At 45.0% G+C, this 25,754-nt stretch overlaps 1 protein-coding gene across 5 annotated transcripts in view; it reads right to left on the minus strand.

The window, feature by feature from the left end:
• The window catches only part of cep170bb (centrosomal protein 170Bb), a 46,782-nt gene that overhangs the window by 6,207 nt on the left and 14,821 nt on the right, over positions 1-25,754 (minus strand). For 2 of the 5 annotated variants that reach the window (XM_061746626.1, XM_061746625.1), the window contains exons 10-20: positions 23,726-23,902; positions 19,864-19,978; positions 16,146-16,903; positions 13,556-14,495; positions 11,342-11,564; positions 11,097-11,262; positions 10,101-10,142; positions 7,537-7,674; positions 4,098-4,186; positions 2,882-2,975; positions 2,738-2,789 (exon numbers count right to left, since the gene is read on the minus strand). In XM_061746626.1, the coding sequence (XP_061602610.1) occupies positions 2,738-2,789; positions 2,882-2,975; positions 4,098-4,186; positions 7,537-7,674; positions 10,101-10,142; positions 11,097-11,262; positions 11,342-11,564; positions 13,556-14,495; positions 16,146-16,903; positions 19,864-19,978; positions 23,726-23,902 (2,794 nt within the window). The remainder of the gene's footprint in view (positions 1-2,737; positions 2,790-2,881; positions 2,976-4,097; positions 4,187-7,536; positions 7,675-10,100; positions 10,143-11,096; positions 11,263-11,341; positions 11,565-13,555; positions 14,496-16,145; positions 16,904-19,863; positions 19,979-23,725; positions 23,903-25,754) is intronic. The other 3 variants (XM_061746628.1, XM_061746627.1, XM_061746629.1) reach the window with 3 other exon arrangements.

A 25,754-nucleotide genomic window follows, 5' to 3' on the forward strand; every position in this document is an offset into this window, starting at 1 on the left:
TTTTATGGAGTTTATTTAAATCAATGTATCTTGAGTACTTGTACTACTGATTCCAGGTACCAGAGAGGATAGACAATAGGGGTTATTTTATTCTATTTCCTAAATCTAAACTAATCAGAGTTAAGCAAATGAGTAAGTAAGTACATTTTATTTACATACCACCTTTCACAGACAACGGAAGGTCACAAGTTGCTTAACAAAAATAAAACAATAACAATAATAACATGAATAAAACAATACAATAAAAGTAAAAATACAATGAAAACAATACGATAAAAAGCTCCTACAATAAAAGTACATAAAATCAACATGATGGTCATAAAACAACCCTCTCACTACTGATGTTTAAAAGCTTGGAGAAACAGGTGGGTTATTAATTAGCTGTTAAAAGCATGGATGGAGTCCAGAGAACGTAGAGACGGCGGGAGATCGGTCCAGAGCCTCGGAGCGACGGCCTGGAAGGAGCGATCTCCTCGCGTCTTAAAGCGGATACGAGGGACAGTTCCTTCTCGTTTCGACAAGAAAACAAACTGTTTCAGTAGTCCAAACACAATGACACAAAAGCATGAATAACTAGCTCAGTTAAATGTCTGTTTTTTTGGCAAACTACCAACTTAACATTCAGAAGATCAATAACGGTGTCTACATTTGTTTTCTGAGATACAGTACAGACCAAAAGGTTGGACACACTTCCCCATTTGTTTGAATGAGAAGGTGTGTCCAAACTTTTGGTCTGTACTGTAAATGATTTTAACTCTGCTGACGATAATTAAACGTATTTAATTCAGTCCTTATGTGGAAACAGACCTTGTCTCTGAAAAATGTGTTACCATTAATCTCGACTAGCGTTGTAAATTTATCCCAGATTGTGGATCTACTGAGCTCCAGACGTAAAGTTATGACTTTAAATCTAGATAGATAATAGCAGATCTGAAATGATGTCTTTGAAAATGAAATGAATAAAAAGTAAATGAATGTAATCTTCTCTTGTGGTGCATGAACAGTGTTGATGCCTGTTGTTGTGATGTGTAACCACGACGCCTGTCAGATGAGGCTTCTGTAAATCCTCATCTCCAATGTAACCTGATTACCAAACAGATCTATTTTGAGATTTTATAAAATTCCCTTCAGGACGTATTTAAGTGTTAAGTGTTTTTTGTATATATATAGCTCTCAAGCATGACAAGCAAGCTCAATAGAGTAAGAAAGGACCTTCGCAGACTGACGACCACCAAAGTTACCATGCACGGCAGTGCTCAGAAAATACAAATCAGATCTACTTCCGGAGTTTAAAGCTAGCTTCTCAAGCCTCGGAGCTGAAATGGATTAAGTACAAGCCACTGAGAGTGACCATAACAAGCTAGCTGCTAGCAACGAAAAGCTCAGGGCTAATGCTGCCGACGTGGAAGCCGCTGCAGCAACGTGTGCGTTGTAGGGCTCCCGGAGTCAGTAGAGATTCCCCGCCCTACCCCCTTCTTCACCAACCTGCTGGCTCAACTATTAGGCAAACAAGTTCTGCCATCTCCCCCCAAATTAGACGGGGACCACCGTACTCTAGCCCCCAAACTGCAACAAGGTAAGAGGCAGGGAACTGTCATCGTCCAGTTCCACAACTACCAAACCAAAGAAAATGTTCCCCGGGAAGCTTGTAGTTCTGAGCTACAATACAAAGGGAAGCCAGGAACCGTCCTTGAGTACCTCACCCCAGAGTTAGCTGAACAGCCGGCTGGGGAGTCGGTTGGGGAGTCATGTCGCTGCTGAAAAAACATCACTCCTACCCAGAGGAAGCGATGAGGCTCCTGGCTGTTTGGGTGATGTGCCCCACTTTTCTTCTTTTATTCTGCTCCTACTTTAACGATATCTTGGTCCTGCATGTACTTTGAATGCTAACTCAGCTACACGTCGCCTGAGCCATACGAGCATCTATGCTAACACTGATGTTAATACTTATATCCGTGCTGGATTTTCAGCCCGGTACTCAGATTGGAGTGTTAGCGTCTTTTTTATTGCCTGCCTCACGAACCTTGGCAATAAGTGACTTGATATAACCTTTTTCCTACTTTATGGTTCAGGATGGTTTGTGCTTTTCTACTCTGGATACTTTTTCTTATTAGACGAATGTCCTTAGTTGTACCTTGACTGGGTTACTTTAATCTTTTATTGTTAAAGAGTATGTGCCTGAGGCTTGAATATGTTACGTTCACTTTGTTTGTTCAAAATAGTTAGTATTTTACTATTCTCATTAGGTGGTCTGCTAGAAAAATGATTAGCCCTTCTAAGATAGGGGTTTGACTTTGGCTAGAAGCCGAAGCTGAAAGAAGCTACTTTTGACCACAGAACTCATCTGTTTGTCTAATTTAAACACCCCACCAATAATAACACCAAGGTGCTAGTGGGCCAGGGGAGCTGGTAAGAACCTGCACCAAGTCAGGGCCACCACACAGGAAAATCTCTTTTGCTTCCATTTAATCGTAAGAAATTTAAGTCCAGTGACGCCAGTGACGCTTTCAGTGTGAACGCAGGGTTAGGCGTCGACTGCAGTGACCAGTGGTGATGTCAGGTAAGATGCTGCTCAGGTCCTGTGAGACCTGTCGCCGCTCAGATCGAGCTCTTGCGTTTTTTCGTATTTGTCTGAGTATTAAATGGTTTGATTTTGGTGGTTTTATAAAACAGTTCCGTGTTTTTACGTTAAAACTTTCCTAATAAATAAAGTCAAACTAGACAAATCAGGGTTTACCCTCAAGCTGACGCTGAACTCTCCTCAGCTCCTTCAGGATGGAGGTGATTTCCTGAAACAGGAAGTAGAAAACAGACAAGAAGGTTTCAGATGGATCTGTGTTTCAAGATGAACGTGTAAAACCTGACGCAGCTGCAGAGGAACCTTGTTGGAGGTCTTCAGGAGTGGAACTTCATTCTCAGCGTTTATCTTCGCCTCAATCTCCTCCCAGACATCCGCCTTGTTCTGGAACAAAACCCTGCGACGAACAGACAGACAGCCGGGTCAGAACCAGTGCAGTCTCAAGTCTGGAAGCTCAATCTCAGACATGTACTGAATAGGGGTGTAACGATACACTAATCTCACGATACACTAATCTCACGATACCGTACGATATTATAGCAGTATTTTTTTAACAACCTTGAATGAGGAACTTATGACTGGAAAAAATGGTCTTTAATTCGAAAGACACAAAATACAAAACAATACTGTGCGTTTGCCCTATTGTTACAGTTTGTAATGCTTTATAACTGTTTAAGTTTTAAAGAGAAAGCCAGGCCAACCATTTTCCACAAACTGAACTAAAAGTAAATGTCAGGTTTGCATTATGATCTTCAGTTTCATACAAGTACAAATATTTTGCCACAAACTGAATAGTTTCTCTCATGTATGACTTGACTTTTTTCTTTTCCAGAAATTTAACAACTAAAATTAAATAAATAAATAAAAGTAAATAAATACATACAATGTTACATCATAAAACAGATTCATGCTCACCTTATAAGTGTAAGAGGAGATTTATTTTAGTTAAGAAGGTTATTTCGGTAATTCAGGGTTGATTATTTTATAAATCTATTCTTTATATTGTGATGTAAATCAGGGACTATAATGACACTAGTCAGTTTATCTGTAGTGATTAGTCTGTTTTAGATTGGGCGGAGTGATACGCCACAGTACGGCACTAGGTGCTGTGTTGATGTTCTAAAATCCTACACTGTTGAGGGACATTAAAGTACACTGGAACTCAGCAGAAGTTTCCCCGTGTTTATCCTACTCACCACCCCAAAAAGGTTTGATTTAATAAGGTAAGGCTTAACTCTACACCAGCCTTACATAAGTAAAAGTTCAGAGCTCAAAACCCTGCAAGAGTCCCGTGATCGGGACCAAAACGGTACTAGTTTCTTCTGAGCGGAGGAAGATTTTGGTCCGCGGGTCGAGGCGCGGTCGGATGTGCGTTACTAGTCAACACAATAGATGAATATTAATAATCCAATATCGTGATACAGTTTGTCACCTCCACAACACGTTTGGTTACGTTTTTGTATTGCGAAATTTCGTGGCACGATATATTGTTACACCCCTAGTACTGAACCGTCCTCACTTCATCTTCTCTGCCAGCTGCTCCGTGTTCTCCCGGATGGCCTGGGACAGCTGGGACACCGGGTTCAGCATCAGGTTGTCCAGGATCACCTGAGGACACACACACACACACACACACACACACACACACACACACACACACACACACACACACACACACACACACACACACACACACACACACATCAGCACACCAACAGACTGCAGCAGTCGTTGACGGAGAGCTGAGGAGTTGTGGCTGCGTTCACACGGCAGATCAGGTCACTTTCATCACGTTTGGCTTTAATTCTTCTTTTTTGTGATAAATCCTGAGGCGGGCAGCAGCCACCAGGGGGCACTGTTGTTCACGTCAGTGGTTCTAACTGGGGGGTCTGGGGGCCTCTGGGGACACAACCAGAACTAATGTGTTGATAACAGTTAACCATCTCCTTTTCAACATACTTTTTTTACACAAAAACCCCCCGGTGCATCCATGGTGATGGGAGAGCGACAGGAAGTGGAGTATGCACTGATGGAGAATGAGTCTTTAGCTTCTATTCTCCACGTCCTACTTCTGTGGGTCACATCTTTTCTCTCTGACAGCAAAGTACAGGGGGAAGCTGAACACTGAGGATGTCTTGAGATGGTCACAAGCCTGCAGACCCGTTTTCCAAACATGTGCCGAAGACTGATGTGCAGTTCAGGAACCCTGGAACCTGAACTCACGCAACTGTGGTGAAAACTCAACCATTTCTCAGGTCTTGGTCAAAGTTAGATATGGCTCAGCGGAGATAAGGAACTACTCATGATAGTTTTATGTTTTCAGCTTCTCTCCAGTGGAAATCATGCTTGTTTCAGTGAGAGTACAGAAAATAGATATTTGACTATCTTTTCTTTTGCCAAATACCTGCAGTTTTTGTCCTTCTTTTGCGCAGCCGGCACTTGTTTACATAAGATAAGCAGTCGGGAAAAAAGTTCAGTGGCACCTTATTGATATTATTATCTGAACATTTCTTGTTCACTTAATCATATTAAGAGAAGCACAAACTGAAAAAAACATAGTTTACAACTTTTTCTCAAACTATGTGCGATTTTTGTTTGAGTGACAAGATAAGACGTGGAGAGACTAGAGGAGACCAGGAGAAAACCTGAAGACCCTGCTACCCCGGCTGGGCGGGACCGGCGTCCTGATGGCTGACAAATGGAGAGTTGCTCTGCTGCTCCCTGATAACTCAGGCCCCGTACACACGTAGCCGGGTATCTGCTAAACCAAAGTTATTTTCCTACGTTTGGACCTGTCATCCACATGAAAACGCAAATAAACGAATGTTTAAAAAAACTCTGGGCAAAGTGAAGATTTTTGAAAACTCTGTTTATGTAGATGCGTGTAGACAGAGACAACCGGAGTTTTGCGTTTTCAAACGTCACATTATGCGCCAAAACAACAACAAATCTGCTCTGACGTCTAACGTGCGACCTTTGTTTACTACAGATGATCCACCATCTGTTCTCCAAGCTATTTATTAAATAAATGGTCTCTGTTCTCGGCCACCGTTTACTGCGTTACACAGAGCCTACGCCGTAGGGTACGCGGCGACGCGCACCGTACGCCGTACCCTACGCCGTACCCTACGCCGTACCCTATGGCGTAAGGTGCGCGTCGCTGCGTACCCTACCACGTAGGGCTGCGTGGATTTAACGCGGCAGCTCCGTGGTGGGACACGGGGGGACTCGGGCTCCTTACCGAGAAGGAGACGCGGCTCCCGGGGAAGCTGCGACGCGGAGGCCCGAAGGCCGAAGGAACAGATTATCTACAGGTTTGGAATGCTTATGAATGTGGTCGAAAATGCAGATCTTCGGTTATGTGTCGAAGGTTTTTTTTTTTAAAACGATGTAATGTGGATACAAATTATTTTATAAACGGAGGGGGGGAAATATTCGGTTTTAAAAATACCCGGCTACGTGTGTACATAGCCACATTTACTACATCTGGACACCATGTTGCCATGGTGACAGTTCCTGTTAAAGTCTCCGTGCTTGTTATTTACAGGGGGACTCTGTGGATGAGTTAGTACACTACTGTCTTCCATCCCAGATAAAGAGCAGCCACTGCTCGCCCTAGGACACATGATCCTCCTCTTAGACGAACCCTACGCTGCAGCGGTGCGTCTGGTCTCACGCCTGCCTATGTGAACTGGTTTACTAAAGGTTTACTCCTCTTCACAAGGATACAGACGGGCCTTGGTCTCTGTCCGGACGGTTCTCCACGTGGTCCCTCAGTGGAGACGACAGCAGTCGTCCCCTCTACGTTCATGAAGGTGTCGTCCTCTTCCAACAACTGTCATGAACTGCTCTCTTTAACTTCCTCAACTTGAGTGGCGTCTTAAGTGAACTTACTCCACAACTGGCCTTGTTCAGCGGGGCTTGATGGTTTTTCTCTCTTGTAAGTAATGGAATGGAATAATTGTTATTTATTGTGGAAAAAGCAATCGGGTGGAGTCATCTCGGAACAGTTTCAACAAAAGTTTCACAATTACATTTCTAAAATTATGCAGCTACGACGGAGTATTAGGGCCAAACTAAGACAAAAAAAATGGCAATTATGAGAATAAAGTCATATAATAATATGAGAATAAAGTCGTAAAATTATGAGAATAAAGTCATAATATTATGAGAATAAAGTTGTAATGTTAAATATATTATAAATAGATAAATATAACTTCACAAGATGCTCAATATTCCCCATTTTAACACAGGGAGAAGATGCTCTTCCTGTTAGAGTTCTCATAAATTAACACTTTATTCTCGCAATGTTACGACTTTATTCTATTACGACTTTATTCTCGTAATTTTACGACTTTATTCTCATATCATTATATGACTTTAGATACATATCATTGTAACTGATGTCGTCTTTTGTCGCTGTTTGCACTGCATGTTAATAAAAAAAATAATTAAAAAAAATTATATGACTTTATTCTCACAACATTATGACTTTATTCTCGTAATATTACGACTTTATTCTCACAACATTATGACTTTATTCTCGTAATTTTACGACTTTATTCTCACAACATTATGACTTTATTCTCGTAATTTCCAATTTTTTTTGTCTTAGTTTGGCCCTAATACTCCGTCGTATGCAGCAAATTATTTAGATGAAGTAATAAAACCCGACATGTTTGAGAAGCACCAGCTGAATTGTGGGATACTCCACCACAAGCAGAGGGTGGTGTTTGTGTGGTGTAATCAGATCTTCAGCCACTAGGGGGTGCTGTTAGTTCCCAGTGTAATGAACTGCAGAAGGCAGAGAGCTATTGGGTAAAAAGAGGACAATGTCGTTCGAAACCACACACGAAGACTCTGTCGGCACCGTGTGAAGAGTTGTGCTTGGTGTGAGGTTCAGATTTGGACCTCTGAGCTGCAGTGTGAACGTGGCCTCAGTGGGATGAGACATTGACCTCTTCACGATTCCACGGACGCCGTTGCGTAGATGCAGGCTCTGGCTCGTTCATGTTAGCGTCCAGGTCCGACATGATGGACGAACCGGGAGGAACCTTCTGGTAGTTTAAACTGGCCTCAGGGATGCGCTGGACCAGCTGGAAAGAGAGTAGAGGGAGTGTGGAAATGCTCGTCACCAACCGGTGAACGGCTGACGGGCCGCGGCTGGTGACGGCCGTGCTCGGTGAACGCATGCAGCGGACCAGCATGCACCTGCAGCGGTGGGGGGCAGCGGTGACCTTCGTTATCGCTAGGATCCAACAAACACAGCCAGAACCCAGCCACAGCTCCATGCACCAGGAAAACCAGTCAACCCCATCCGTTAGTGATGGAGGAGCAACAACAGAACTACTGAGCCAACACCAGGCGGTACAGGGATACGAGGGGGGACGGGTGCAGAGGTGGTAGTAACGGGTTACATTTACTCCGTTACATTTACTTGAGTAAGTTTTGGGAAATGTTGTACTTTTAGGAGTAGTTTAGAATCACTCTACTTTTTACTTTTACTTGAGTAGATTTGTGAAGAAGAAACTGTTCCTCTTCCTCCGCTACATTAGGCTACGTTGAGCTGTTACTTTTCTTTTATCCCTTTTATCCACGTACGCGTCAATCTCATGACATCACTGAGTGATTCTTTGGGAAAAATGTTTGTTTTTGCATGTTTTGTCACATTTATACAGACTCAAACACACACAGAGTTTCTATGAGTTCATGTTTGTTCTAGTTCTGCCTGGTTAAAAAAGAACAAAGGCTTGAAATTTTGTGCTACTTGTGCTTAATATATTTTTTTATTCTGTTATTATTTTATTTATTTTATTATTTATTAAAATACTTGAATTTACTTTAAGATTATTTTAATTTAAAGGAGCTTGAGGCCGGATTGTGGCAAGATTTATGAAAAAAATCCGTATACATTTTAAGTTTTCTAGTAATAATGTCAGATGAAGCGTTCCAAACCCAAAAGAATGAGCCCTCTAGTGTATCTCTCCGTTGCCTTGAACAGGCTGTGTGCTGCAAAATGTGCTGCAATTCGGTCCCGAATTTCCCGCGCTGGGCTGCGGATGTGACGTCACATGACGCTGCATGTGCGTTCTCCCCGTTCTCCCGTGCCGGCTTCGCTGTTGGCTGCAGTACCCCCAACGGCCGTCGTGGTGAAGGGTGGCGCTAGAGAGTCTCATTTCTTAAAAGGAGCCTCAAGCTCCTTTAAGTTATGTTTTATTTTTTATTAATTTTAATTTATTTTATTATTTTATTGATTTAATTTGCCTGAAGATGATTATTTTGTACTTTTGTCTGTTTGAATGGTTGTGTTAAAAAAATTAATCAGACGTTACTCAACAGTTACTCAGTACTTGAGTAGTTTTTTCACCAAGTACTTTTTTACTTTTACTCAAGTAATTATTTGGATGACTACTTTTTACTTCTACTTGAGTCATATTATTCTGAAGTAACAGTACTTTTACTTGAGTACAGTTTTTGGCTCCTCTACCCAGCCCTGGACGGGTGAGACGGGGGAACCGGAACAACACTCTCATCTCCACCAGGGGTGTGTCCAGTTGTTTTCCTCGTGCTGGGCGGGGTCGTGTGGTAAACGGGGGAACAGACAGACCTGAAGCCGGCTGGAACACGGCCACCTTAGTGGAGTCACGGCTCGACTTAGATCACACAAACCTGTGGTGGTGAGTATGTCAGCTTACTGCCATTCTCATCAAACCTGTCCAAGCATCCTCATTTCAACTCCAACGGCTCCAACCACAGTACATTGACTTCCTTCTCTTCAGTTGTTGAAGATGTTTCACCTTCCATCCTGAAAACTGACATGAATCCAACTGCCTTGATTCAAACCTTTGAGAGTTACCCGGATGACTAACAGGCTACACCTGCACACCCTCAGTTTAGACCTCGTTGTCATGACAACGTCACAAATGGGGCCCGCCAGAAGGAGGGGAACGAGGACGAGCGGAGCACTGCTGGGACCTGTGGAGGTCAGCAGAGAAACTGAAGCTTTTCTGGTTTGGTCCACCAGCAAGATGGATGTAGCCGCTTGATGGAGGAATTAAAAAAATCTAAACCACCAAGTGCAAAAGTCATTCATTGTAAAACTGAAGCCTGTTCAGAGGGAAGCAAAGGTGCAGTTCCTTTGCCGACCACTAGGGTCCAGATCCAGACCTGCAGGTCCTCTACAGACCACTAGGGTCCAGATCCAGACCTGCAGGTCCTCTACAGACCACTAGGGTCCAGATCCAGACCTGCAGATCCAGACCTGCAGGTCCTCTACAAACCACTGGGGCATGTTCCAGCCTATTGCCCGGCTTGTCAGCATAAAGTGTTGTACGGACGGGGACTTCTGAACCTCCACCCTGCAGCATGACTCCATCCTGGATCAGGTTTAGCTCAGTGGTTCTGTTGTTCTTCTGGGCTAAACATTCAAACCCAAGACAATTAAAAACTAGATGTGATCAGAACAATCCAACACTGTGAGGGGAGTGTTAGGATTAGGGACAGGGGACCAATCACAGAGCACCTGAGAGCAGCGCTGCCCACATGGCTGTGGACCTGGTGGCGTCTGCGCAGCAGGACAGAGACATGAGTGATGAGTCAGAACCAGATCCATCTGGAAACAGCAGCAGCCGCTGCTGAGTGTAAACTGGGATGATCAGAGCTGCAGACAGACATGTGAAGGACAACTCAGGCTGTCCATGCTGGTACCGGTTAGACCAGGGGTCGGCAACCCGCGGCTCTAGAGCTCTTTAGCGCCGCCCTAGTGGCTCCTGGAGCTTTTTCAAAAATGTTTGACCTTTTTTTTCCTTTTTTTCTTTTTTTTCCTTTCCTTTTTTCTTTTTTTTCTTCTTTTTTTCCTTTTTTCTTCTTTTTTCCTTTTTTTTCTCTTTTTTTCTTCCTTTTTTCTTTCCGTTTTAATCTCGATATTTCGACTTTTTTCTCGAAATTTTGACTTTTTCCTCGAAATTTTGACTTTTTCTCGAAATTTGGACTTTTTTCTCGACATTTCGACTTTTTTCTCGAAATTGTACTTCAAAATTCATCTTAACATTTCGACTTTTTTCTCAACATTTCGACTTTTTTCTCAAAATTTTGACTATTTCCTCGACATTTCGACTTTTTTCTCAACATTTTGACTTTTTTCTCAAAATTTTGACTATTTCCTAGACATTTCGACTTTTTTCTCAACATTTCGACTTTTTTCTCGAAATTGTACTTCAACATTCATCTCAACATTTCGACTTTTTTCTCGACATTTCGACTTTTTTCTCAAAATTTTGACAATTTCCTCGACATTTCGACTTTTTTCTCAATATTTCGACTTTTTTCTCGACATTTCGACTTTTTTCTCAACATTTCGCCTTTCGCCATTTGCCTTCACTCTAAGGCTTATACAAGACTTTTCATTTTTTGCGGCTCCAGACATATTTGTTTTTTGTGTTTTTGGTCCAATATGGCTCTTTCAACATTTTGGGTTGCCGACCCCTGGGTTAGACGCGTCCCAGTTTTCATGACCCACCTCCTCCCTGGCAGAGATGTTGGAGGCCGGCGTGTTGGCCGTGGAGGTGGGGGAGATGGGGGAGATGGTGGTGCCCAGTCCAGAGCTGGGCGAGTCACCGTCCCCAGCCACGTCGTGGATCTCCTTGGCCAGGATGGCCAGGTCCTTGGCCAGGTCCTGGCTGAGCCTGTGGAGGAAACCCAAACAACACATCACACGCGGTCGGTGTGACCTCACAGAGCAGCAAGCGGCTGCAGCCATCTTACTTGGCGATCTCGGCACTGTGTGTTGTCCAGTTCTGGTACGGGTCGTTCTGGTCCTCGTCCTCCTCCGTCTCCAACGAGACAGACTTGGTCCTGGAGGCGGCCGTCCGGTGGGTGGAGGAGGTTGGAGCGGACGAGCGCTTGGTTTTTGAGGTTCCAGCGTTGGTCTCGTATTCTTCATCAGAGGAGGATGAGAAGTCAGAACCCTTCTGTCGGCGGCGTGACCCTGCAGGTGCAGACCGGTTAGAGTTACCACCCTGACGTCCTGGTTGACCTATGCTGCAATGAACTTTAGAGGAACAATCTGCAGATGCAGGGAAGGCTTCTGTAAGCAGAAAGTTTAGAAATAGAAATTTGGGGGGACAGATAATCGCAATAGCCTATGATTCAGTCTCAGGGACCTGAACTGGTTGCTGCTTGTGTCTTTGCCTATTCCCGTGTCTTTTTGTTTCTTTTTTCCTCTCACAGATTTCTAACGCTTGTGTGCCTGTTGTGTGTTTCCCTGTGTTATTCTCGTTTCAGACTAGCAGTGGATGTCTGGTTGTGTGTTTATATGTGGCCCTGCGATGACCTGTCCAGGGGTGTAACCCCTGCCTCTCGCCTGAAAATAGCTGGGATAGGCTCCAGCAGACGCCCGTGACCCTACAAAGGATATAGCGGGTATTGAAAATGGATGGATGGATGGATGGATGGATGGATGGATGGATGGATATATGCAGACAAAAAAAAAAGAAAGTTAAGATATAAACTCTCAGGAAGCTCCTGGTATAACTGATGACACCTCGATGGCAGTTTCAGACCTTTGATGGTCAAGGCACGGGACTTCTGAACTTCTGGATTACACCACAGTATTTACAAGACCTGATAGTGCCTTATGTTCCTGGCAGAGCTCTCCACTCTCAGAGTGCAGGTTTACTCGTAGTTCCTAGAGTATCTAAATGTAGATGTGGAGGGCGGGCGTTCTGCTATCAGGCACCATTACTATGGAATCAACTTCCAATCTGGGTTAAGGAGGCTGACACCACCTCCACCTTTAAAACTAAACTTAAAACCTTTCTGTTTAGTAAAGCCTATAGTTAGTGTTTAGTAAACCTCTAGCTGGTGTTGGTAAATCTCTAGGTAGTGTAAACTCTAGTGTGTTAGAGTCAGTAGTCATAGTTGCAGCTATAGAACAAAACTATAATAGTTAGTCTCAAATATAGCTTCGCGGTAGATATGCTGCTATAGGCTTATGCTGCAGGGGGGCACCGACATGATCCGCTGGGCGGTGCCTCTCACCCTTCTTCTCCTCTCCCTTTCCCTTTCTCTCTTCTCCATTTCCATTTTTATAAATGTCTCATAGCTATCGTTTTGTCCATCACTCCTGTAGTTTCTTGTGCTGGCCCCCCCTTTTCTCTTTTTTGTGCATGTTTGCAGGCCGGAGCCTCGGGAGCTGCGTTCTGGCCTGCGGTCCCAGTCATCCCCCCCCATCCCCGGTCATCCCGTTGCTGCTTCCACCTGCCTACGTGGATGACTGCTGTGTGCTGCTGACGTCCCCGACTCCCCCACTCTGGCCTTCGGCAGGAGGGTCCCCCCTTATGAGCCTGGTCCTGGTCCAGGTTTCTTCTCTCCTAAAAGGGAGTTTTTCCTTGCCACTGTTTGGCTTAAGGCTTTTCTCCCACTATGGGAGTTTTTACCTGCCATTGTTTATGTAATAATTGCTCGGGGGTTTATATTTATATTTATAATTATATTTATGTTTATGTTCATGTTCTGGATCTCTGGAAAGCGTCTAGAGACAACATCTGTTGTATTAGACGCTATATAAATAAAATTGAATTGAATTTAACCACTGTTACTAAATTATTGTCACAAGTAAGTGCAGAATCCAAACGTCATGCCCAGGTCATGTTGGAGCTTACGCCGCGTTTAAGCACTGAACTGAGCTTCAGGGGTTCAGGGGTCTCAGCTCTCCAGAGACCAGTACAGAGTCCATATTACTCTGATGCCTCATCGACCTGCCTACCAGTATTTGGAGGAAATCAGAGAGTGGGACCTTCAGAGAGCTGTGTGGATGTAATCGTCCAAAAACCAGAACAGTCACAAAAATGTCATACACTGATAGTTAGACAGGGTACTGCTGTTGCATCATGGGAGTACCATAGTAAGATAGTTCAACTATACACTGAAGAACAGGAACTCAAATCATTTTCTTATTTAAAAGTGGTTCCCACTCACCACTGTTGGAGTACTTGGCTCCACTGGACCGGGTCCTGGTCAGCTGTTGCTTCACTGGAGCTCCGCCTCCTCTGCTAGCTGCCTGACGGGCATCCCCCACCGATGTTTTCCTGGTGGCGGCGGCAGGGGCCTCGGCGTTGCGATTGGAGAAAGCGGAGCGGGTTGTGGAGGGCGTCTCGCTGTCGCTGGGGGCCGTGAAGGAGCCCGTCCTCTTCCTGGGCATCGCTAAGATGTCCAGCCTGGACAGCTTCTTCCCCTCTGTAGACGCTTTGGGAGGCGCAGAGATATGGTCTGAATTCTGGGAGGCCCGGTCCGTCTCGGTGCTCTCGTTATCTGACGCGTCCCCCAGGCGAGCTCGTCGCAGCATAGATGCTCGGGTTGGCCGTGGCGCTGACAGGCTGTTGGACCGGGTCAGAACCTGCTGATTCACCGTCTTAGCCGACTTTCCGTTGTCCTCTTTTTGAAGTGGGGCGATGAGCTTCTTAGTGCGACTGGATGGACGGGAAATTTCATGATCAGATGATGTTGTTTCAGTCCAGGTTGGGCCAGAACCCTGCTGACCCTCTGCCAGATCTAGAGAGCCCCGGTTCCCCGTACTGCGACGCATCAGGAAGCGTTTCTCTGGTTCCGCTTTGCTGGGCGTGTCAGCCCCCGCCTGGCCGCGGCGTTTCTCAGAGAGACGCTCGCGGGCGCTGAGCTGCCGTCCCTTTTCCTGAATGGACGGGCTGGAAGATGACTTCTCCTTCTGAAGGCTGCTGATGGTGGGACGCTTCTTTGAGGTGGATGTGACGGGAGCGTTTTTACCGCTCACCTGACTGACGGTGCTCGCCGTGTCCACGTCTGAGTCCCCAGACAGGGAATCGTCCATGTGGCTGGAGGAGCCCCCCTTCTTTGAGCTGCGACCAGATCCAGATGAGGGGAACTTTGTTCCCTCCATTTCCTGAAGGAAGAAAGGCCAGTTCATATGCGTAGCTCACTTCATACACAAAGGAAACGTGTCAACGTGGTCACAGATTGACAGACATGGAAGGAAATCCCGATGGCTAAAATTTGTCATTTTGATGCAATTCAACATTAAGGTCAAGAGTTGTGCTGTAAGTGGAAACATCACATTATGATTGCAAACATCAGCTTACAAACATCAGCAGAAAGAACTGTTCCTAGAACATTTTCCAATCACTCGAAATTGTAGTAGACATGTTGCAGGACTCAGCAATGATAACATTCCGGTCTTGGTTTTATTGGATCTCCGTGCTGCATTTGACACGGTCCACCACAACATCTTGATAGACCGGTTGAGGAACTGGGTGGGACTTTCTGGTGCAGCACTTACCTGGTTGGAGTCCTAGCTAAAAGACAGGGACTATCTTGTAAGATGTTCATTACAGTAAATGTGGATAAGCTTTTCAAGGTCCTTCTTTGACATCTTTTTATTCAAGCAAGTAGATGGAAGACGGCTTTATCACGTACTTCATGCAGACACTGGAATGAAGATCCTCAGTTGTAACCACCCCAGCATTCTTCACTTGCTTTTTAGCCGTTATTGCTTTAGTGTTGAGATTATCACTGATCAATATCTGACTACTTTGGTTTATTTTTTTTGTGTAATTAAAGGTATAGTCAGTAATGTTGGAGAGCTAGCAAGATTTGAAAGTGGCACCTCCTCTAAGCCCCGCCCCCTCCTCCCCCTCCCGTCAGCGCTCCGTCCAAAGCCACGCCCCCACAAACTTTGGGGAACGTGCATTTGCAGGAGTCGAGTTTTCCAGGACATTTTGGACAGCACATTTTCAACAAAACTACCCCATGTCTCATTCACCTGTAAGCGAGGCCGGTTTAAGGGGGGGGGGCAGGGGGGGGCTGTAGGCTACGCTGTACCCTACGGCGTAGCCGTGGCTCCAGAGCCTGCAAAGCACCGCAGCGCACCGCCTCCCGCACCGGTGCTCTCCGCCCTCGCCGGGATGGAGACGCCTCCATCCCCATACTGGGGGTCCGTGGCAGACCCCCAGTAGCGGACAACCTGCGCCGCAGAATTGCGGTGTGAAGTTTTCCGGCAAGATTTTCGAAGTGATGAGTGCGCGCATGGGACAGAGGGGGGCGTGGGCGGGACTTAAAATGAAGGCATCTGATTGGTTCTTTCCCCCCTGCCAATCCTCTGGTCCTCTGACCAATCCGTGCCACTCGGTGCGCAAAAAACAGATTGGTCAGAGTTTTTACAGGATTAAAGCTGTCAGAGAGGTCGGATTTTTTTCTTTCCTTTTTCTGAACACATTATTCACTGGCTACTCTCAGGATGGAAGGACCATTTCACCCAGTATAACAATAAATGTTTTTGAATACGATTACAGACTATACCCTTAAAGGAGGATTTGCTGCATCTATTTGTTTACTTTCTCGAGGCACCAACATAAGAAGCTGATTAGGGTGTTGTCGTCTTCAGGGAGAATTCTAGATAGATCCTGGTATCATCTGCATAATCTATGATAAGACACCGCAAAATGCTGGGACAGAGGGTACATTGTGTACAGGTAGAAGAAGAGAGGCTCAGGAACTGATCCTGGCCCATGCCACACTCACAATTATCCATACTCACCATGTCACTATGGAAGGAGTCCTGGATATTGTCACGTCTCTGCTCCATGTCGCTAATGGACGGGTGGCTGGATATGTGGGGAAGTTTCTTCATCTGGACGCCGTCGCTGGGCCGGTCTTTGGTGAAGCTCTCCTGCCGGACAAAGGATGATGTGCCACTGTCTTTGGTGGGGACTGAGTCCTTGTCCTGGATTTGGAGGTTTGGAGCAGAGCTGTTGGGTTTGACGCCTGTCCTCTTGGGTTCATGTGCACTCAGGTGTCGGATAAGAACGGTGGTAGGGGGAGTTTTGACAGTTTTCTCAGACTGTACCGGGCTCCTGACTAGGTCGGGTTTGCCTGGATGGTCCTCAGAACCAATATAAAAGGACGTGGATTTGTTAGATGGAGACACTTTCTCTTGAACTTTAAATTGAGGGCCTGAGTCACTTAGAGATGTACCACCAGTCCTGGTCTGAGTCTTCTTTGCTTTCTCCAGAACAGGTCCATCATCTGAGCGACTGGCGTCACTCAGACTGTCTGGGTCCACGTCATCCTGAACAGAGAGGCAATGGTTGGAGTTCTGAAGGTGAGCTGGCTCAGAGACTCGGTCCAAAGGTTCTTTTCCTTGGTAGGGTTCATGTCGAACCAGAATGCTCGGGGTGACAAAGTCCAGCTTTTCTGGAGGCACCTGAGGAAGCAGCCTCCTCGTCCTGGAGCTGCAGCTCGACTCGGACTCGGAGGGGTCGTGACTTCCCATCGAACGGCTCATGAAGTGCACATCTACAAAACAGTTTATGAGAACTCGTTTCAATCTCATTTCAATCATATTATTGCTCTAAAGCAGGGGTTGGCAACCAGCGGCTCTAGAGCCGCATGCGGCTCTTTAGCGCCGCCCTAGTGGCTCCTGGAGCTTTTTCAAAAATGTTTGACCTTTTTTTTTCCTTTTTTTCTACTTTTTTTCCCTTTTTTTCTTCCTTTTTCCTTTCCTTTTTAATCTCGACATTTTGATTGTTTTTCTCAAAATTTTGACTTTTTCTCAACATTTCGACTTTTTTCTCGACATTTTGACTTTTTTCTCGAGATTGTACTTCAACATTAATCTCGACATTTCGACTTTTTTCTCGACATTTCGACTTTTTTATCAAGATTGTACTTCAACATTAATCTCGACATTTCGATTTTTTTCTCTCGACATTTCTCGAAATTTTGACTTTTTTCTCAACATTTCGACTTTTTTCTCGACATTTCGACTTTTTTCTCGACATTTCGACTTTTTTATCAAGATTGTACTTCAACATTAATCTCGACATTTCGACTTTTTTCTCGACATTTCGACTTTTTTATCAAGATTGTACTTCAACATTAATCTTGACATTTTTACTTTGTTCTCAACATTTCGACTTTTTTCTCGACATTTCCACTTTTTTCTCGACATTTCGACTTTTTTATCAAGATTGTACTTCAACATTAATCTCGACATTTCGACTTTTTTCTCGACATTTCGACTTTTTTATCAAGATTGTACTTCAACATTAATCTTGACATTTTTACTTTTTTCTCAACATTTCGACTTTTTTCTCGACATTTCCACTTTTTACTCGAAGTGCATAATGAAAGAAAAAATCTTCCCCCAGGTCTAACTAATATAGAAACATGCAGCATGTGTTGTCTTCATTCTAAGGCTGATACAAGACCTTTCATTTTTTGCGGCTCCAGACATATTTGTTTTTTGTGTTTTTGGTCCAATATGGATCTAAAACATTTTGGGTTGCCGACCCCTGCTCTAAACCATCAAAAACTTTCTACAGGAACCAAACATTAGAAGTGATGTGCAAAAGTTAGTGCTCTCTTTCTGTCCTATGCAAGTTGTTTTTTTTCAGAAAAATAAAAATCTGATGTTTTTTCTGGCCTCCCACATGCCAATGAGGAAAGACATTGTCAACAATCAGCCTGGAATTGGTGATAAAAGGATGGATGAATGGTGGTTGTGCCAGCAAGTTTACTTCAAGATCAGACCATGCAGCGCTCAGAGAAATACAAACAATACCAGGATCTACATCTCAGGGCCACCAGGCCTCCCCGAGCATGTCAGATGTTCAAGTCCATGGCAGCAAAACTAGAACAAGACTGAACCAGTTTGTTGCAAGAGTTTTGCAAAAAAAAAAACAACAAACGGAGCATTTAGGGTAGACACCTGAGACCCTCTGTCAAGCACAGTGGTGGAGGGATGACGGTCTGGTAGGGATGGGCGGTGTGGACTAAAAAATGTATCACGATCATTTCTGGCATTTATCCGGTTAACGATAAAAATGGCGATAAAAAAAATACCAATTCAACTCCACCTTTGTAACTATAAATCTATCACCACATTCAGTCTTTGGAGCCCCCAAATCACTGCTCTAAAAGAATAGTAAATGCTACTAAACTACACCAATTACATTGAATTGAACGGGAATTTATCTTTCTTTCTTTCTTTCTTTCTTTCTTTCTTTCTTTCTTTCTTTCTTTCTTTCTTTCTTTCTTTCTTTCTTTCTTTCTTTCTTTCTTTCTTTCTTTCTTTCTTTCTTTCTTTCTTTCTTTCTTTCTTTTTCTTTCTTTCTTTCTTTCTGGCTCATTTCTTTCTTTCTTTCTTTCTTTCTTTCTTTTTTTTCTTTTTTTCTTTCTTTCTTTCTTTCTTTCTTTCTTTCTTTCTTTCTTTCAGGCTCATTTCCTTCCTTCCTTCCTTCCTTCCTTCCTTCCTTCCTTCCTTCCTTCCTTCCTTCCTTCCTTCCTTCCTTCCTTCCTTCCTTCCTTCCTTCCTTCCTTCCTTCCTTCCTTCCTTCCTTCCTTCCTTCACGTATGTTGTGCGTCGATTTAACACAGAACCATAAATCAGCTTTACACAAAAACGTCATCAACATTTTTTTGACGGTATATTGTGAACGGTAAAATATCGCCCATTCCTACGATCTGGACCTGAAATCCTCAGCGGACCATTGACTTCTTCAAAAAAAATGTTTCGTTTTAGTGGCCTTTAGTTGTATACATTTGACAGAAATGATGGGTCCAGCGAGGGCAGGACATGCAGCACAGGGCTGAGGCCACATGAGGTCTGTAGTCTCTGTATGTGGGCCTGATCCACCAAAACTGATCCAGCAAGCATGAAGCAAAAACCCCTCTGTAGACCAGAGTCCTCTAGAGACAAATGTGAGGACATCTGCGTGACAGCTCTAAGTTGACTGAAACTGGGTTATGTGACAGGAAATGATCCCTAACACAGCAGCAGTTCTACATTAGATTGAAGAAGAAGAAAATAATCCAGGTTCTGGAACGACCTGGTCCAAGTCCAGACCTGAACCTGGTTGAGATGGTGGGACCTTCAGAGAGCTGTGTAGACGTGGACATCCAAAAACCTCAATGACCGGAAGCAACATTGGAAAGAAAAACGGACCAGAACTCCTCCAGAACCATGAGTCACTGATGAAGTCAGACAGGAAACAGATCAGCTGAGCTTGTCTAATATGAAAAGCCTCTGCTATCAGATGAGATTTTATTAAGTTTTTACATAAAAACATGACTAAAAGAGGAGCTACTAACTTTTGCACTTGACAGACTTTTTACCATAACCGTCTGTTTTAGTTCCTTCTGGTTTTTGGCGGTCCCAGACTTGTAAAAAGTCATCCGGGTCTGGATGTCATGTTGATACGTGTGTGAAGGTATGAATTATGTCTGACAGACCACAGGCAGGACTTCTACAGCACCTTCTAGAGATTCTCCTTGAGGGGGGGTGGAACCAGGTTCAGCGTAGCTGTCTGCCAGACTGGCCCAACGGGAAACCCACTTCGGAGCCTCCAGACCCGCTGCCTGAGCCGGAACCTGGAAAAAAACAAACACAGTGAACACATCCACCATACAAGGGAAACAAGGGCTCCAGTACGGTGGCCGAGACCCGCCATTGCTGAAAAATAAAAGTAACGCTGCAAACAGAAACAAAGGCTGCTGCAAATAAAAGAAACGCTTAGCAAATAAAATAAACGCTGCAAACAAAAAGAAATGCCGGTGCAAATAAAAGAAACGGTGCAAATATAAAGAAACCCCGCTGCAAATAAAATAAAAAAACGCACCAGTGTTTTTTACGTGAGAGGAGAAGAAGAAGACGAAGAGGACGTAAGTGAAAAGGAAGAAATAAGAAGGGCGAGGAAAATAAGTGAAAAGGTTAGTGTTCAACGTCGCTACGTGTAATTTTTAACGTCCAACACCGGTGCATCGGCAAAAATAGTCCCCGGTAATTCACTTCCGTTGTGGCTTTTTATATTTGCGTCTTTTTTTTATTTTATTTGCAGCGGGGTTTATTTTATTTGCAGCGGGGTTTCTTTATATTTGGAGCGTTTCTTTTATTTGCAGCAGCGTTTATTTTTGTTTGCAGTGTTTATTTTATTTGCAAAGCGTTTATTTTATTTTCAGCAGCGTTTCTTTTTATTTGCAGCGTTTCTTTAATTTTCAGCAATGGCGGGTCTCGGCCACCGTAGTCCAGAGACTGGACAGAGCTTCTGCAACAGCTAGTTTATACAGACTTTACAAAGATATCAGAACTTTTTTCTCTCCATGTCTCAGTTAGGATACCTCTTTTTTTTCTGTATTTGACATATTTCAGAAAGTAAGATAATTTTTATGACTTCCTTCAGAGTCAGAGTTTACCTGTTGTTGGTTAGTATTTGGTGGAACTGCCTTTAAGCTTTTGAACTTGGTTCTGGGTATTCCCTCCAACAAGCTTCAGCAGCATCCCACTGGAGTTGTGGTCCAGACAGAGTTGGTAAATTTAGTTTCTGGCTTTTCAGTTATGTCTACAAATTTTCTTAAAAGGCTGAGGTCAGGAGTTTGTGATGCCAACGCTAATAACTTTGCTTTGTTATCATTAAGCGTCTTTGCAACTAATCTGGAGCTTTGTTTGGGGTCATCGTCAAATCTGGGAGACCCATTCATACCCAAGTTTCAACTTTGTGGCTGATGGTTTAAATGTATCCACAGAATCTTATTTCCTCACGATGCCATGTAATTTGGTGCAGCATCCCCTGTCGCAGCACAGCAGCCCCGCATCATGATGCTGCCACATCCATGCTTCACAGTTGGGATGGTGCTCTAAGGCCTCCAGTCTTTCTGCTTCTTCTTCTTCCAAACATAATGACCATCATGGCCAAATAGTTCAATTTTCGTCTCATCAGAACACAGAACACGTCTCCAGACACTCAGCCAGATGTCAAATGTTCAACAAGTGGTCCATCTGTCACCCCATCCATCCTCATTTCAGATTCCATAATTCAACAAATTAGAGCTGACAAAGCTGCTCTAAAGGACCACAGCCTTGCCTTGACCGACCACTGGGACTGCTAACTGACCACAGCCTGACTGGTGGCTATCAGCCCAGTTTCATCATCTACAAACTGAACTAGATTTTGTTGTATGTGTCTGTTGTTCTTTGTCTGTTTTTAACGTGTTTTTTAACACTGAGGGGGGCCTGAAGATAAACAGCTGAGTCCTGGTGTTTGACCTGGTGCTCAAACACTTCATGGGCAGATCCCTCTGGTGTTGGAGGCTTCTCAAACTCCCATCATGGGAGGATCCGTTCAGGAAGAACCCTTCAGGATGATCCCCTCAGGAAGATCCCTTCAGGAAGATCCCCTCAGAAAGATCCCCTCAGAAAGATCCCTTCAGGATGATCCCCTCAGGAAGATCCCCTCAGGAAGATCCCCTCAGGAAGATCACTTCAGGAAGATCCCCTCAGGAAGATCCCTTCAGGATGATCCCCTCAGGAAGATCCCCTAAGGAAGATCCCTTCAGGAAGATCCCCTCATGAATATCCCTTCAGGAAGATCCCCTCATGAATATCCCTTCAGGAAGATCCCCTCAGGAAGATCCCTTCAGGAAGATCCCTTCAGGAAGATCCCCTCAGAAAGATCCCTTCAGGAAGATCCCTTCAGGAAGATCCCCTCATGAAGATCCCTTCAGGAAGATCCCTTCAGGAAGATCCCCTCAGGAAGATCCCCTCAGAAAGATCCCCTCAGGAAGATCCCCTCAGGAAGATCCCTTCAGGATGATCCCCTCAGGAAGATCACTTCAGGAAGATCCCCTCAGAAAGATCCCCTCAGGAAGATTCCTTCAGGATGATCCCCTCAGGAAGATCACTTCAGGAAGATCCCCTCAGGAAGATCCCTTCAGGAAGATCCCTTCAGGAAGATCCCCTCAGAAAGATCCCTTCAGGAAGATCCCTTCAGGAAGATCCCCTCAGAAAGATCCCTTCAGGAAGATCCCTTCAGGAAGATCCCCTCATGAAGATCCCTTCAGGAAGATCCCCTCAGGAAGATCCCTTCAGGAAGATCCCCTCAGAAAGATCCCCTCAGGAAGATCCCCTCAGGAAGATCCCCTCAGGAAGATCCCTTCAGGAAGATCCCTTCAGGAAGATCCCCTCAGGACGATCCCCTCAGGAAGATCCCCTCAGGACGATCCCCTCAGGAAGATCCCCTCAGGAAGATCCTTTCAGGATGATCCCCTCAGGAAGATCCCTTCGGGACGATCCCCTAAGGAAGATCCCCTAAGGAAGATCCCTTCAGGACGATCCCCTAAGGAAGATCCCTTCAGGAAGATCCTTCAGGAGGATCCCTTCAGGATGATCCCTTCAGGAAGATCCTCCAGGAAGATCCCCTCAGGAAGATCCCCTAAGGAAGATCCCTTCAGGATGATCCTTTCAGGAAGATCCTTCAGGAGGATCCCTTCAGGAAGATCCCCTCAGGAAGATCCCCTAAGGAAGATCCCTTCAGGAGGATCCCTTCAGGAAGATCCCCTCAGGAAGATCCCCTAAGGAAGATCCCTTCAGGAGGATCCCTTCAGGAAGATCCCCTAAGGAAGATCCCTTCAGGAGGATCCCTTCAGGAAGATCCCCTAAGGAAGAACCCTCCGGTGAGGGATATGTCCATCATCGGAAGAACCCTAGATTGTTCGAGGCTTCTCAAACTTCCATCATGGGAGAATCCCTTCAGAAGGATCTCTTCAGGACAATCCCCTCAGGAAGATCCCCTCAGGGCGATCCCCTCAGGAAGATCCCCTCAGGAAGATCCCTTCAGGAAGATCCCCTCAGGAAGATCCCCTCAGGAAGATCCCCTCAGGAAGATCCCCTCAGGAAGATCCCCTCAGGAAGATCCCCTCAGGAAGATCCCCTCAGGAAGATCCCTCCGGTGAGGCTAATGATGTGCAGATCCCTGCAGAGAGGATTTACAAATCCAGATGACACTCATTCATCATCATTATTCTGATTTCATTTTCCCTCCTCAGCGGAGGTGCTGCCCCTAAATCCGTGACGCTACAAACTTATGACTTCATCAAAAAATATCTTTTAAAAATGTTCTAGTTTTTGTGACATTTTACAAAAAAAGAAGTAGGAATCCTGACTGATGTCAAATGTGTACATTCAGATATGGAGGAAATCAAAGTTTGTCTTTTACCTAACTGGATGGAGATTTGTGGTTTCAGCTATGTGTAACTGGAGAAACGGGGAGTAAGACCGGTATACATGCACGGGGACCACGACACGCCCCACGGGAGTTTGTCTGGGTTCTGGTCCAGGGTTACCTGTATGGGGCCCATGGAGGGCCCGCTGATGGAGGCTGGCATAAAACCATGCAACAGGCCCACTGTGAAACCATCCCCGGGAACGCTAGCCTGCTCATCTTTGCCATCATGTATAACAGGCCTACAGACTCCGGGGGTCACACCACTGTACTCTGGGGAGTCCAGGACACCAAACACCTGTCAGACACAGGGCATGCATGAGGGGGCGAGGCCACGGGGACAGGAGGAGCAGGAAGGTCAACAGGTTTCATGCACTGATCCAGCTGTTAAGACAAACTGTTTACGCAAGTGAAGGTTACAGCAGATACAGGCGTGTGCACAAGTTAGTTAAATCCCGTGGCTTTTGGGTAAACTCTGGAACTACGAAACAACCACAGCCTCACCACAAAACTTGTTTCCCCTTTAAGAAAAACAGTGCCAAACAGAAATAAACCAGGAAAGGTCTTAAAGCATCAGCTGTACACCAGCCTGTAGAGGCTTCCAGACCAGGTACCAAACTGAGACTGGACAAGTACGGTATATATGATCCAGGAGGACTGATGTGGGTTCTGTCCTGGCTGTGGAACCCTGAACCAGGTCTACACCCCACAGGGATCCTGGACCAGGTCTACACCTCACTAGGATCCTGGACTAAGTCTATACCCTCACAGGGATCCTGGACCAGGTCTACACCTCACTAGGATCCTGACCAGGGGCCTCATTTATAAAACTTGCTTGCGCACAAAACAGGGCTTAAAAGATGCGTACGCCACCTTCTACGCAAAGGTTGTGATTTAAAAAAAAGAAACTAACGGAAAAATGTGTGTATCTTTACGCCAACCCTAACCCTCGTGCACGAACATTTTGAAGACATGGGGAACTGGCGAGGCAGGCAGTGAGGTGGTGAAATGAAGCCAGATTCATGTCATACTTTTAATGTCATCACATATCAGTTATAATTTAATAGCGCTGATCGTGTCCCTCTGTGTTTGAAGCGTCAGTCAGGACTCTGGTGCTGCTGCAGCCGCGGTGCAGGACACGCCGGGAATCTCCTCTTCACCCACCGCGACAACCGTAGAGTGACTGAGGACAGAACAAATGAGTGCCGGGCCACTCTACGGAGCCCCTAAAGGGACTCAGATTTTTTAAATATATATAATGAGGTTTACGCGCGCGCGTAAAGCCTAAATTATGGTTCCGCGTTAAAGTGACGCAGAGCCTACGCCGTAGGGTACGCGGCGACGCGCACCTACACCATATGCTCTGCGTTGGTGTAACGCGGAACCATAAATCAGCCTTAAAGGTTTCACGCGCACACGTAAAATTCATTATATATATAAAAAAAATCTGTGTCCCTTTAGGGGCTCCGTACCTCTTGGCCTCCACCTTCAGATTGCACCACTTCTTTTTTTTCTGCACCATCTGTCCGTGGCACTCACGGCGTTTAGCGCAGCAACAACGGCAGGCTCATTTATATGCAAATACAATCCTCATGTAGTTTGCATTGACCATTTATGGTAGAAAGTGGGCGTGTAGAGGGCGGGATATGAGGCGAATTCACGTGCGCAACATTCCAGCTGGACTGTGATTTATAAAGCAAACATTGGGTGCAGATGTGCGTGCATTTTTTTGTGCGCACGCCATTTTCGGCTTTTTGCCGCACGTGCACTTTTAGTATGGATCCTACACACTCTTTTATAAATTAGGCCCCAGGTCTATACTCTCACTAGGATCCTGGACCAGGTCTATACTCTCACTAGGATCCTGGACCAGGTCTATACTCTCACTAGGATCCTGGACCAGGTCTATACTCTCACTAGGATCCTGGACCAGGTCCAGAGTGCGAAATACAGGGGGGTCGGGGGGGTCGGACCCCCCTGATTAACCCTTGAGCCCCCCTGAAGGACTCAAAAGCCAAATTTAGGGGAGGTCTCAGTGTTGTCAAAAAATAAATAAATTAGGCTATATAATATAATATCATAATTTGATTGTCACTAATGGTCAATTAAATATGTTTAAGAGATCGCAATATCAAGTATTCACAATTCAA

This window comes from Cololabis saira, chromosome 18, assembly GCF_033807715.1.
Source record: "Cololabis saira isolate AMF1-May2022 chromosome 18, fColSai1.1, whole genome shotgun sequence".
Classification (NCBI taxonomy): domain Eukaryota; kingdom Metazoa; phylum Chordata; class Actinopteri; order Beloniformes; family Belonidae; genus Cololabis; species Cololabis saira.